General features: G+C 47.2%; 1 protein-coding gene across 2 annotated transcripts in view; it reads left to right on the forward strand.

Moving 5' to 3' along the window:
- Positions 1-14,599, forward strand: part of MTHFD1 (methylenetetrahydrofolate dehydrogenase, cyclohydrolase and formyltetrahydrofolate synthetase 1) — a 73,855-nt gene that overhangs the window by 32,854 nt on the left and 26,402 nt on the right. For both annotated transcript variants that reach the window (XR_014529215.1, XM_083517449.1), the window contains exons 14-21: positions 1,646-1,753; positions 1,878-1,952; positions 3,240-3,342; positions 4,477-4,553; positions 8,075-8,215; positions 9,007-9,075; positions 10,927-11,038; positions 13,856-13,995. Coding sequence is in view for 1 of the 2 variants with exons in the window: in XM_083517449.1 (XP_083373575.1) it covers positions 1,646-1,753; positions 1,878-1,952; positions 3,240-3,342; positions 4,477-4,553; positions 8,075-8,215; positions 9,007-9,075; positions 10,927-11,038; positions 13,856-13,995 (825 nt within the window). In the remaining variant the exon portion in view is untranslated. The remainder of the gene's footprint in view (positions 1-1,645; positions 1,754-1,877; positions 1,953-3,239; positions 3,343-4,476; positions 4,554-8,074; positions 8,216-9,006; positions 9,076-10,926; positions 11,039-13,855; positions 13,996-14,599) is intronic.

A 14,599-nucleotide genomic window follows, 5' to 3' on the forward strand; every position in this document is an offset into this window, starting at 1 on the left:
TTAATTGCAGTTTCTGGGTCACCTTCAAAGGTAGAGCGCATTGCAGTAGTCCAAGCGGGAGATAACTAGAGCATGCACCACTTTGGCGAGACAGTCCGCAGGCAGGTAAGGTCTCAGCCTGCGTACCAGGTGGAGCTGGTAGACAGCTGCCCTGGACACAGAATTAACCTGCGCCTCCATGGAATATTTCCCTCTCCAGCTCATAGTCCTGTTTTGGGACTTGCTGGGCTTTAACAGAGGATTTGAGGTTGTTGTTGAGGTCCTCTCCACCCCAATCCAATTTGTCTCCCCCTTTTTGTCATGGATATTCTACTCAATATTGATCCAGGGTAGATTCCATTGTATAGTTAGCAGAATAAAAAACATAAACATGTTGCAAGATTCAAAAAAAAAAAAAAATAGACCAGAGGGAATTGTATTTCATCCAGCAGAGCTTTACTGCTACTGAAGGCAAATGAGCATAATGGTCACAAATCCAATACATTCAGGATTGGCCCTGTCCATAAGAAATCCAATTGCAGCAGATTTAACTTAAACTTGCAATAACTTATAATAAGTCTGAATCTTAACACTAAGCATACTATGTACAGTCAAACCTCATGTTACGTCCGCTTCATGTTACGTTCTTCCAGGTTACGTCCCGCGGCGACCTGGAAGTACCGGAAAGGGTTACTTCCAGGTTTTGCCACGTGCATGCGCAGAAGCGGTGAATCACAACCCGCGCGTGCGCAGATGCGCCGCTGCAGGTTGTGCTCTTTTCATGTTGTGAACGAGCCTCCGGAACAGATCCCGTTCACAACCAGAGGTACCACTGTTCAGAACACCACACCAGAAGGAAAGAGAGATAGAAAGAGAAAGTGTGAAACCCAGGCTCCTTCTGGCCTATTTTTATAGTCAGCAATGACCTTGACTGAAAGAGATAACAGTGTCAGCATCGCTCTTGAGCCACTGCCACCAACTGGACTCATCCACTTCAGCCCCGACTGGGCTAGGCGAGCTGGGTAGCACTTCCAGAGACCACCTTCTGCACAGGAACAGGTCAAAGTGCTGTGGACTCACAGCTTAGAGTTGTGAGCACCGGATTCACTCCAACAAGAAGACAGTCGTCGCACAGCAGAATACAGCAGACTCTAGCAGAGTATATAAACAACTCGGAGAGCAGCTCTGTAGAATATCTTCTTTATTCTATCTACAACTATACAAACTATATACAGAGCTTTATAGGTCTAAGCATAAATGAATGCTACACTGCACTGAGTGTCTGCAGCTGCTCTTAGCAGCAACCTTATCTCTACACACGATCTCGAACACTCAGTCTCTCTCTCTCCGACACTGACTGACTGACTGATTTGGTGCTGGAGCAGAATAAGTAGAGAGCAGAACACGCCTCCTCCTCTCTGGAGAATCAGCAGACTCCTCAGGAGATTCTTGGATATGGGAGGGGTGAAATCTCCTCAAACAGAACTAGTTTAAACTAGCTGCACTCAGCTTCTCTGAAGGAATAACCCAAACATCGTGAACCTTCTTTCACACAGAGAAGCTTCCAGAACCCTCTTGAATTAATTAGAATAGGAAAAATCTCAACACATCAGATCAGTGCTTTCTGCACTAAGAAATGCAAACTGACATTTTCCGTCCTCTCTAGTTCAATCTCCACCTCACTGGCGACATCCACGCCATTACTGCAGCCAATAACCTGGTCGCTGCCGCTATTGATGCCCGCATCTTCCACGAGGCCACGCAGTCTGATCAGGTAACATGGTGCAATTTATCTTTTCCCCTGTAGTGTGTGTGTGTGTGTGTGTGTGTGTGTGTGTGTGTGTGTGTGACTTGTTGAGTGCCCTGCAGCCGCTAATGAAGTGCCTTTGCTCCTTAAGGCTCTCTATTCCCGATTGGTCCCTTCTGTTGACGGCGCCAGGAAGTTCTCCAACGTCCAGATCCAGAGATTGCGGGTGAGTTTGCAGAGCCTGTTCCGGTAACAAATTTCCAAGTCCCTTCTGTGTGGATGTTTGATGGACTATATACTCAGGGATGTGACCATCTTGCATGTTCGCAAGCATAGAATTTGGTGCAAAGCCCAGAATCCTTTTATTTTATTAAAAAAACTTGTACTGAAAACAGCAAAGCATAAAAAAACCCCAGGCAAACAGGAAGCAAAAAAAGGCAAGATCTGGTATCTGGCAAATGTATGCAAAGAGTAATGTGAGGACTTGCCTTAGACATTCAGAAAACAATTACAAAATCAAAAAGTCACACAAAGGACTAATCAAGAACACTTAATGAAGTCATATTTCTGCATCAGTGTTGTCATGTAAGCCATCAGGAGCCAGCAGACAGTTGCAAAACCCAGAATCTTGGCCCTGTAATTTATGAGATTTGCACCCAGGCAAAGTGTGATATACTATGCCAGCCCTCACCAGTGCCCTCCAGCTGTTTTGGTGGATAGTCTGAAAGAGCTGGAGGGCACCAAGTTGGAGAAGGCTGATTTGTACAAGTCTCTCTATTTCTTCAGGAAAATCTGGCTCTACATTATACAGTGGTGCCTCGCAAGACGAAAAGAATCCGTTCTGTGATTCTCTTCATCTAGCGGTTTTTTCGTCTTGCGAAGCAAGCCCATTGACGGATTAGCGCTTTTAGTGGCTTTTAGTGGCTTTTAGCGGCTTATCGGATCAGCTGATAAGCGGCTTAGCGGCTTAGAAAAAGGGGGGGAGGAAAAAAACCCGCAGGAACTCGCAAGACATTTTCGTCTTGCGAAGCAAGCCCATAGGAGATTCGTTTTGCGAAGCACCTCCAAAACGGAAAACTCTTTCGTCTAGCGAGTTTTCCGTCTTGCGAGGCATTCATCTTGCGGGGCACCACTGTATATCTTCTTTCAGATTAGGCTCCTGTTCAAGTTAGCTAGGCAGGAAACACACTTAGGACCCATATCTATAGCTGGCCCATTGAAGCTGAAATTCTGGTTTAAAAAAAATTCTGTCACTTACATCATTCCTGGTTTGCACAGGATGCTACGCCATGGCTTAGACAAACCATGGTTCAGAGTTATGTGCAAACCATGCTTTTTCACATTTCTTCTTGGCAGGTTTCAAGTTTCAGCCTAGGCTTTTAGACGCTGCTCTCCCTTTATTTATTTATTTTGCTTTAAGAATGATTCCCCCCCCCCCTCCAAAATGAACTTGCTCATTTCTTGTAACTACCCACCATCTTATTTCTCTCCCCCTCCTTTCGTTCCTCCTCAGAGATTGCATATTGAGAAAACAGACCCAAGGGCTTTGACGGATGATGAAATAAACAAATTTGTGAGATTGGATATTGATCCAGACAGCATAACATGGCAAAGAGGTATTGGCGCAAAAATAACCCACAGTGGGCAAAGTAGAAAGATGTTTAGAAAGTGGGGGAGTTTGAGCTTTTGTTTTTGTGTGTGTACAAAAAAATGGTTTAAGGTTTAGACTTAGAGATTCCTGCTTATCTCCCTCCACTTCCTGTCCCCATCCCACAGCCTTCAATGTTAGCCAAAATCTGATTGCACACAGATTATAGATAGTTTTGATCCTCCGCTTCCTGTGTGGCAGAACTGTCCATCCTCCAAGGAGACGGCCGTTGCTTCTCTGCATGAGTCACTGCTCTGGGCTTGCCGACTTCCAATCAGGAACACCTCCAGAATTGCTGGGCCTTTACAGAGTTATTGATAGGGCTGGCTCAAGATTTGAGGAGGGCCCTGTGCGACATCCCCTCTGCTGGGCTTATCTGGTAGCAGGAAGTGGCCGGCAGAGATGTTCCGGTCAGCACAGGGTTTCGGAGCTACCATTTAATTTGATTTTCTGTGCAGGCTAGCCGCACGGACGCTGCTGGGAAGCTCTCAAGATGTAGCTGCTCAGCACTGATTGGAACGCTTGGGGGAAGCTGTTGACCTCTAAAAGTTTTTTGAGAGGGAGAGGGCTGTCTTTGTGTGCCTGTGTGTGTGTTCTGCATGTGTTTGAGTGTGTGCACGTATGAATAGGCATTCACCTTTCAGCAGCTTTTCTGAGCTAATGGGGTAGGCAACCTAAGGCCCGGGGGCCAGATGCGGCCCAATCACCTTCTCAATCTGGCCCATGGGTAGTCCGGGAATCAGCGTGTTTTTACATGAGTAGAATGTGTGCTTTTATTTAAAATGCACCTCTGCGTTATTTGTGGGGCCTGCCTGGTATTTTTACATGAGGAGAATGTCTGCTTTTATTTAAAATGCATGTCTGGGTTATTTGTGGGGCATAGGAATTCGTTCATCCCCCCCCCCCAAAAAAATAGTCCAGCCCCCCACATGGTTTGAGGAACGGTGGACAGGCCCACGGCTGAAAAAGGTTGCTGACCCTTGCTAGCCCCCACCAAAAAAAACCTGCCTAAAATGCCCATATCACAGGGTCCTTTTTAACCTGCTTTCAACCATCCATTCATTCTCTCCTTCCCTCCCTCTCCTCGCTTTCCCTTGCTCAGTGATGGACACAAATGACAGGTTTCTGCGGAAGATCACTATTGGGCAGTCTCCAACCGAAAAGGGGTTCTCACGCACAGTAAGTGCCCTTTCCTCTCTCATTCCAAAATGCTTTCCTATTGCGGGGGGCAGGGGGCGGGACTGGCTGGTCTTCAAACAATAGAATCTTATCCTCCCTTAGCAACTGGGTTGACCTTGAGGCAAGAGGTGTTGGGGGTTTTTCCCCCCCACTGAGTGTTTTTCTACAAATGATGTGCATGAGAACATAAAAGGGGGGGGTGATAATATGTACCTGGTGCTAAATTGCTCTGAGGGGCTGGCTTTTCCACCCACCGTGTTTTGGAGTACAGTGGTACCTTGGTAATCAAACAGCTTGGCTGCCAAACAAATCTGCTCCTGAACTCTGCAAACCCAGAAATGAGTACAGTGGTACCTCTGGATGTGAACGGGATCCGTTCCGGAGCCCCGTTCGCATCCTGAGTAGAATGCAACCCGCGCCTAAGCGTCGCGATTCACTGCTTCTGCACATGCGCGTGGCGTCATTTTGAGCATCTGCGCATGCACGAGCGGTGAAACCCGGAAGTAATGCGTTCCGTTCCTTCCGGGTTGCCACGGAGCGTAATCTGAAAACGCTCAACCTGAAGCATGCTTAACCCAAGGTATGACTGTATTCTGGCTTGCAAATGTTTTTCAGAAGCTAAACGTCCAACACGGCTTCTGATTGAGTGCAGGAAGCTCCTGCAGCCAATTGGAAGCCACACCTTGGTTTTTGAACCGTTTCAGGAGTCAAACGGACCCCCAGAATGGATTAAATTTGAGAACCAAGGTACCCCTGTAGTCTTCTCCATTTCAGACATTTAGTTTGCTTGACTCTGTGGTGTCTTTGGCATAAAAAATGGCACTCTTCCAGCACAACCTTGCGCTATCTTTCCTGTAGAACAGGGGTAGTGGTTGGAAACCTTTTTCATCCCTTCTGCGGATGGCATGCGGGTGGTAGGTGGAGCCAGAGGCAAAATGTGGGTGGAGCAATGTTCATGAACAACAATAGAGAGCGTAGTTAGTCAGTGTCAAAGAACCTGGAGATGGAGGCAAAATGCCTTTCAACAGTCACAGTCCTGCAAATGAGCAGTGATTGGTCCTCCGAACAAAGCGTAGAACAGTTTTTACTACACTTCTCGGCGTTTGTTGATCCTTCGCTACTAGATGTACCTGTAGGGACAATTCATTTGCTGATGATGAATTACCATTGAAACAGTTCATCATCCGGAAAAATGGTTCTTCACTGACTGTGACTGTTGTTGTTAGCAAATTATTAGCCGCGTGTTGCTTGTGGCTGTTCAGAGTTGTCTGTTTTGCAACACGGGGGATTTCCTTGGTTGTTTATTCAAAAACCAGATTAAAGCATACGTCATCATTCTGCACGCCTTAAACAAAGATGTTTTTAGCAAGCAGCAAAAAAAGTACAGTGAAGGAACTTGCCCAGTGTCAACAGGCAGGGAATTCAGTGTCAACAGTGGAATTTGCTGCCAAGGAGTGTGGTGGAGTCTCCTTCTTTGGAGGTCTTTAAGCAGAGGCTTGACAACCATATGTCAGGAGTGCTCTGATGGTGTTTCCTGCTTGGCAGGGGGTTGGACTCGATGACCCTTGTGGTCTCTTCCAACTCTATGATTCTATGATTCCAAAGTGTGGTGCTGCCACACTAAAGATGGATTTCTTCCAGGAAAGCGAGAGGCGTTGTGGCAGTTCATGTTGGAAAATGCCCTGGGGTGCTCCTGCAGCCCGCACTCCGAGCGTCCTCTGGTATGCGCAGCTCTGGAAAAGGCATTTCCCTTCTTCTCCAGTGTGCTCAGCGACATATACCTGATGGCATATGCACACTAATCTTCTAGCATTGCACAGCAAGAAGTGTGAGACATCGTAGAGCTAATCTACGTATTTATTTACACACTATGTACAGACAAAGAATTATGGCGTCCTCTTTCATCAGCTCCAAGAGAGAACAGGACGAAGTAAAAGCAAAAGTACAGTCCCAGCAGTACCCACAACGGAAGAGAGAAAAGGCTGTCTTCCGTTCCCACCGTCTTCCCAGACAGGCATGTGATTTACACCAATCACATCTGCAGCATTGAATGCATGAAATACTAACAGTTCGAGGATTCATTCCAGAGAGGCAAAAGCACTCAAGGAAGGTGTAGCTTTCAGATGTGGGTGACCTGGGAAGCGTCTTGGGGGCCAAGCAAAAAGGCCACATTGGCTCCTGAGTCTAATGCTTCTCTCACCTGTTAACCACAAAAATCCATCTTGCTGTCCAGGCAAGCAAGAGAAACTCTTGCAGTTCAAGGACACATTCCAGCCAGGCAAAAACACTTGAGGAGGGCAATGAACAGGGTCAAGGAGATGTGGCAGAAGGAAAGTCCTGAGCGGGATGGAGAGGCTTGAGGTGCCACATTCGTTCCCTGGGTCTGAGGCTCCCCACCTTTGCCAAGGGTATCATAGAGTTGGAAGGGAGCCTATCATCTACTCCAAGCCCCTGCAATGCAGGAATAGGCAGTTGTCTCTTACTGGAATCAAACCTGCAACCTTGGCGTTATCAGCATCACACTCTAACCCAGAGCTTTCCAAACTGTGTGTCGCATCACGTTAACATGTTGGCTGCAGTGTGCAGGTGTGCCGTGCGAATGCTCCCTGCGCTCCTCACGGGGCTGGAAAGGGGTTAGTTTAAACCTCTGGCTTGCTAGTAACGGTGAAGTACCATGTCGCAAAATGATGCATGTCTAAAAAGTGTGTCACCAGCATGACAAGTTTGCAAAGCTCTGCTAAGCAATTCAGCTACCCAGAGGTCAGGGGTTGAACAAAGTGTATGGGGTGAAAGAGGGGGGTCTTTGTTCCAGCCTTGCCCACTTTGGCCCTCCCCACCACCAGGGTAAAGGTACCCCTGCCCATAAGGGTCAGTCGTGTCCGACTCTAGGGTTGTGCGCCCATCTCACTTAAGAGGCCGGGGGCCAGCGCTGTCCGGAGACACTTCTGGGTCACGTGGCCAGCGTGACGAAGCTGCTCTGGCGAACTGGCACCAGCGCAGCACACGGAAACGCTGTTTACCTTCCCGCTATAAAGCGGTACCTATTTATCTACTTGCACTTAGGGGTGCTTTCAAACTGCTAGGTGGGCAGGAGCTGGGACCAAAAGACGGAGCTCACCCCGCCGCGGGGATTCGAACCGCCGACCATGCGATCGGCAAGCCCTAAGCGCTGAGGTTTTACCCACAGCGCCACCCGCGTCCCACCAGGGTGCCCAGATACAAAAGAAGGCAAAGCTCCGGGAATGTCAGTGGGTGTTGTTTGCAGGACAAGCTATCCCTGCTGAAATCCCCTCGTCTTACCTCAACCTCTGCAGTTTGCAGGAGCCCTGCCCATCCACCAGCATGCAGCCCCCATCCGCTTCCCTCCAAGGAAACAGGGCTGTTGCGAGGCAAGGAAGAGTCCCCCACCCCACATCCCCACTATAGAGTTTGTATCTGGAGACAGTGGTTCTCCTTTAAAACAAAAAAATGCTGCTTGGGTTGAAAGGAGACTGTTTTGGCCCTGTCCTTCCCTCCGGCAGGCTCAGTTCGACATCACGGTTGCCAGTGAAATCATGGCGGTCTTGGCTCTCACAGATGGCCTGGAGGACATGAGGCGTCGCCTAGCCAAAATGGTGGTGGCTTCCAGCAAGAACGGCGTTCCAATTACCACAGAAGATCTGGTACGTAGGCCGTAATCTTCCTCAGAAGACAAAACTTTGCCAAAACTGACCTTGATGGTGCAAGTTTTCCCAGAAACCTCTGCCGGATTTAATTCTGGTTCAACTGTCTCTTGGATCTGGGTGTTGAGCTCATAAACCTAAGCTGGCCCCAGGATAATTTAGAATGATAGAATTGTGGAGTGGGAAGGGACCCAAGGATCATCTTTTCCAGGCATAGACAACCTTGGCCTTCCAGATGTTTTGGGACTACAACTCCCATGATCCCTAGCTAACACGACCAGTAGTCAGGGATGATGGGAATTGTAGTCCCAAAACATCTGGAGGGCCGAGTTTGCCTATGCCTGATTCAGTCCAACCCCCTGCAGCGCAGGAACGAAGCAGAACCTGTGGAGCGTCTTCTTCTTTGCGAGCCCCTTGTGATTCAGGTAGTCTGAGGAGGCCCTGCTCCAGAATCCCATTGTGTGCCTGAGGTAAATTGCCCTGGACACCAGCTTTAATTTACATTTTAAAATTAAAAATAGGGAGAAGTAGAGGCCTCGCACGCACCAAGGCTGGTCTCTTCGGCACTCGAGCACTATGCTTAGGATCCCAGAGGTAGATCGTACATGTGTGAAATTGCCCTACCTGTAATTATGGAATGGTGAGCATGGCATCCTCAGTTGTGTTCATTTAGCATCCTATTTCTGTCAAGGTAGAATAGTGGGCTCCCTTGCGGTTCTTGGACCATCTTAAACCTGAAGAAATTGGTACGAACTGCCACCCAGGTTAACTCTAAACACTTCTTTCTTTAGGGAGTTAGTGGTGCCCTGGCAGTTTTGATGAAAGATGCTATTGAGCCTAACCTCATGCAGACTCTGGAGGTAAGTGCATATCTTGTGCAAGCTTTGTGCTTTCAGTTGGAAATCGGAAAACCTACCTGCCCCCCCCCCAAAATGCTGTGAGGCAGTGGTTCTCAAGAACATTTTGCACCTGACAACCAATCACCCCTTCACGGTTTGCCTTGTTTGTTTGCTGTGTTTCCAAAGTGGTTTGCGATTAAAAAAACATTAACACAAACAAATGGGATAGCTCAGTCATGAGACCCTTAATCTATGAAATGGTAGAAAAATAATCTCAGGGTGGCATCAGCTGCCGATGGCACTAGATTTCCCCGGGGGGGGGGGGAGGGAATGGCTTGGGAAGGAGGGACAAAGGCTGCCTCAACAGATCTCCCAAGCCACTGCCGGTCCAGTCAGGAGCTGGTGGCTCTCTGCTGCTTGGCCTAGTCTCCCTAGCTTCTGCCTTACCTCAGAGCACACAGGTTGTAAATGGGGATTGGTCTTCATGTTGCTTAAAACAGAAATTATATAGACCTGTCAAGGGCAACTGGCCATGATCAATAGAACCTCCCCATGCAGAGGCATGGAATACAAGTTACTGTGAGGAAAACAAGAGGAAGTGTTGTTTAACCAGAGGTGTTGTTGGAATCAGGATGCTAGCCTGGGATTCTTGCAAATTCTGCAGGCTCTTAATCCAGAGGCAAAGCTCTTGCTATTTAAAGTTAAGTACCGAAATATAACGCAGCAAGAATGGATGTGGTTTACAGATTTGTCGCATTCCCAGAAGGTGTGGGGGTGGCCAAGAAAGGACTCTGAGCTATGAGGGAAGCCAGTTCCTAACAGGCAAGATTGCATCTTCTTCCCCTACCCTCAGCTAGCAGAGGTGGAGGTGGGCGGGGGGTTGCCGTCTGCATTCCTGAAGTAGCCAGAAAGGTTAAAACTTCCTGGATCCTGCCCATTCTGTGCAGGGAAGGATTTGGCTTGAGAAGTGAGAGTTCCCTTCTCTCCTGTAGAACTGTTTGGGTTTGACAGGCACAGAAAGAGAGAGCCCCATTTCATTTTGCTTTCAATTTGTATACCATCTTTCTATATTACTATACACAAGACGGTTTGCAGCAACAAAATATACACACCTTATAATAATCTGATCCAGTGTAAAAAGGCATAATGAAACATAACTTTAAAAATGAACGACTTATGTCATATAAAGTGATATTCACTGATGTGTTAGAATATAATAGAACACAACAAAATTAACTCTCAAATAATAATTAAATTCACTCTTAACAATTGCAATAAATATCGCTCAACTTGGGGCGACACAGAAGGGACTGTGATGGGCTGATTTTTCCTGCTGGTTTTCAGTTCTGCCCAATTTCCACTTTGTTGGGTTGCTTCACCAGAGACACTTGAAGTGCTGCAAGATTTTTAGAGCCCTAACACATGCTTACTCACAAGCAAGTGCCGTTGAGATCCATGGAATTTGCTTCTGAGTAAGTGTGCGTAGGGCTTGCCGATCAGAAGGTCGGCGGTTCGAATCCCCACAGCGGGGTGAGCTCTCCTTGCTCGTTCCCTGCTCCTGCCAACCTAGCAGTTCAAAAGCATGTCAAAGTGCAAGTAGATAAATAGGTACCGCTCCAGTGGGAAGGTAAACTGCGTTTCCGTGCGCTGCTCTGGTTTACCAGAAGTGGCTTAGTCTTGCTGGCCACATGACCCGGAAGCTGTATGCCAGCTCCCTCGGCCAACCCCAGAGTCAGCCACGACTGGACCTAGTGGTCAGGGGTCCCGTTACCTTTTAAGTGTGTGTTGGGCTTGCAGCATTCCAGGTGGCAAAGCATCTTTTTTCCCTTTGCATTTCCTTCTTCCAGTTGCATTTCCCCCTTCTCTTCTCAGGGCAACCCTGTGTTTGTCCACGCCGGTCCATTTGCCAACATTGCCCATGGCAATTCATCCGTCCTGGCAGACAAGATTGCCCTGAAGCTCGTCGGCAAGGAAGGGTTTGTGGGTGAGTCTCTGTGCGCCATTTACTTACAGAATTCACGGCTGCACGATGCAGTGGATGGGGGAACCTGTGGCCTTCCATAGGTTTCTGGACTACAATTCCCATGATCCCTGTTGGCCTCTCTAGCTGGGGATGATGGGAGTTGGAGTCCAGCAACATCTGCAGGGCCATGGGTTCCCTAACGTTGCTGTTGCGCCGAAAAACATTTGTGAAATTGACCTAGTAGTTCAAGGAGGGATAGCTTTGTGAAGTTGTGTCCCCTTCCCCAAGTTTGTTTCCCATAATCATTTCAATGATTCCATGCCTTGTTTACTTGGGTGTAAGTCGTATTGAACACAGTGGGCTTACTTCTGATTGGACATGCATAGAACTGCTATGGGTTTTTGCAAGGCAATTCTTGTTTTTAAAAAATAAAATAAAAAGGCAGAGAGAAATTCAAGCCTAAAACAAAAGTCTTGTGTTGTTCAGAAAGGCTTGCAAGGAACAGCACGCTGTGAGTTCATCTATTTAGCAAGCCTGCTTCAGTCACTGCCCTTTCTCTGGAGGTGTGTTTAACACTGCACCTCACGGATAAAATGAAATGCTTGAGGAACAAGCCGCCCACTCTGTAGAAGGGTGTATTTTTCTGCATATATTCAACTTCTGTCCACTGAACTGGCAGCCCCCAGGGAATGGCAAAGGAAGGGGCTGTGTTTTTCACCGTATTCTCAAAGAGCACCTCAGAACAGGACTTCATGGGGGAAACAAAATGGCTGCACCTCTGTTTCAAATCGCGCCAAAATAATTTCACCTCACCCCAGGATTATAGCCAGACAAAACAGCCAGTTTCGAAGTGGATGAAGTGGCTGAGAAAATGGGCTTTGTCACTTTGGTTCACCCTTCTGGCTGCCATCGTTTATTTATTTAGAATATTTATATGCAGCCTTTAAATCAGAAGTAACCGAGGCAGAGTGCAACATAATCTTCTTCTCTGACGATCACTTGTAGCTGAGTAAGATTGTCTTCCGTTTGAGGACCTGGACATTCTCAGGGAAACCAAAATAATCTTGATTCCCAAAATGCAACACAATCACTTAAGACAATCCACTAAAACACATGAAACACCATGAAGGTATGAAAATCTGCATCTTCCAAATCTAAGGAACAGGTTTTATTTCTGGGAGGTTTTTTTTTTTTACTTTTTTGCCAGTTATTTTTATTGATTTTCCATAATTTTTATCGAATTGTCACCAAATTAGTACAAATTTAAAAGCTGACTTCCAGCTCCACCCCCGACGTTCCTTCTTTTCCCCTCCCTCCATTGCTGCTCCAAATACATTTGCTTCCCCAACTTTCATTTCAATATTCAATAAAATCAAACATATTTATTTTTGCAATAATATGTCCTTTCACATCGGCTGTACAAGTACCAATTTCTGCTTAAGACTTTTGTATATATTATTGTAGCCTATCCATAAAATAATCAGGTAGATAAATCCTCCTTTATCTGTCTATGATAATCATGAATATTGATTCATGACATATCAGTACTGTCAGCACCTGCTCTGTATCCAGGGGGAGACCATTCCACAAGGAATGACTTTTGTGGGAGCCCACCTGACTGCTTGGGGTCCCCATACCAGAGGACATTTTGCATAAACTCTTTGACACTGTTCCAGCTGGAGCAATGGCTTTGCATAGCTAGGAAAGAGGGAGGGCAATGAAGTGACTAGAGCAGGCACCCCCAAACTCAGCCCTTCAGCTGTTTGGGGACTACAATTCCCATCATCCCTGACCACTGGTCCTGTTTGCTAGGGATGATGGGAGTTGTAGTCCCAAAACAGCTGGAGGACCGAGTTTGAGGATGCCTGGGCTAGAGGAATGAGGTCAGTGTGGTGCAAACAAACAGCAGAAGTGCCAGGTCAGGTCTGCTGATATGTTTGCACCATGCTGGCCACGTCGCTGCCTTGCCCCTCTCCCTCCAGGTGTGCTGCAGCAACTCGGGTGATGGGAGGCCAGGTAAGCTGAGCTCTAGGAGTCGAGAGACTCAGGGGCTTGCCGGATCTCTGCTAGGAATGCCTTACCCTTTTCGTTATCGTCACTGCTCTGCCTCTCCTAGTTTGCTGCTGCTGCTGCTTATTAATGCCATGCCTGGGGAGCTTCTGCTGGAGGTGTGTGAATAGAAAGGAAAGAGGAGTTATTAAAACCCTCTGGTTTTCATCCTTGGTGCGCATCTCTGGTTTAGTTGTGCTTCAGGCAGTTCCGTTTCCTCGTTTCGCTCTTGCTGTTTTGGAAAACACTTGCATGTTTTCCAAAGCGTGAATTCCTCCGAGTTGAACACTAGAGTGGATAGGGACGCGGGTGGCGCTGTGGGTTAAACCACAGAGCCTAGGATTTGCCGATCAGAAGGTTGGCAGTTCAAATCCTCGCGACGGGATGAGCTCCCGTTGCTCAGTCCCTGGTCCTGCCAACCTAGCAGTTCGAAAACACGTCAAAGTGCAAGTAGATAAATAGGTACCGCTCCAGCGGGAAGGTAAACGGCGTTTCTGTGCGCTGCTCTTGTTTGCCAGAAGCAGCTTAGTCATGCTGGCCACATGACCCGGAAGCTGTACGCTGGCTCCCTTGGCCAGTAAAGCGAGATGCGCGCCGCAACCCCAGAGTAGTCCGTGACTGGACCTAATGATCAGGGGTCCCTTTACCTTAAAAAAAACAAACCAACAACACTAGAGTGGATGGCTTAAGGATGGAGATTAAAATGAGAATGACGCTAATGCTGCCAAGCAAATAGAAAGTAGATTGTACATAATATAACGCAGTGTTCTCCTTTTGTTCCGCCTGCAGTGACAGAAGCTGGCTTCGGAGCAGATATTGGCATGGAAAAGTTCTTTGACATCAAGTGCCGGTATTCTGGGCTGCAGCCCCATGTGGTCGTCTTGGTGGCTACTGTCCGAGCTCTGAAGATGCATGGTGGAGGACCTACGGTGAGTGGCGGCCTTGGCGATAGGGAAGCCCAGAGAACAATGCTTAGGTCATTTTAGTTTCCCTCATTCTGATGCCCTCCAGGTATTCTGGACCACATTGCCCATCAGCTCCAGCCAGCACGGCCATTAATACCTGTGGATATTATTCACATGTATGTTTTGATTTCTGAAGACTTAAAATTCAGGATAAATGAAGATACATACAGAGAGGTGATGGGACAGAAGGGACCTTTGGGAGAGACAGGCCAGAGTGCCTTTTCTCAGGGTGTGTGACTGACGAAGAGGGAAGCTCTCCCAGGTGAGAGCTGAGAGGTTTCACTTCTCTATATGAGGATCAAAAATTAATATATAATGGAGGGCTGTATATATACAACTCTGTGCTCTTTCTTTTCTCGTTTCCTTCATTTTCTGTATTGTTGTTGCTGTCATTTTAATAAGTATTTATTTTAATTTTTTACATAAAATGCAGTAAAAATCAAACTAAATAACAGAAGTAATAAGAAACCAAGAAAGGACAATAAAGGAGGAAAAAAGAGGAGGGGGGAGAGAGAAAAAGAAAGGAGGAAAAAATAATAGCTATAAGGGCCCTTTATCACATTTATAT

Source organism: Podarcis liolepis (assembly GCF_965112155.1).
Source record: "Podarcis liolepis genome assembly, chromosome: 1".
Classification (NCBI taxonomy): domain Eukaryota; kingdom Metazoa; phylum Chordata; class Lepidosauria; order Squamata; family Lacertidae; genus Podarcis; species Podarcis liolepis.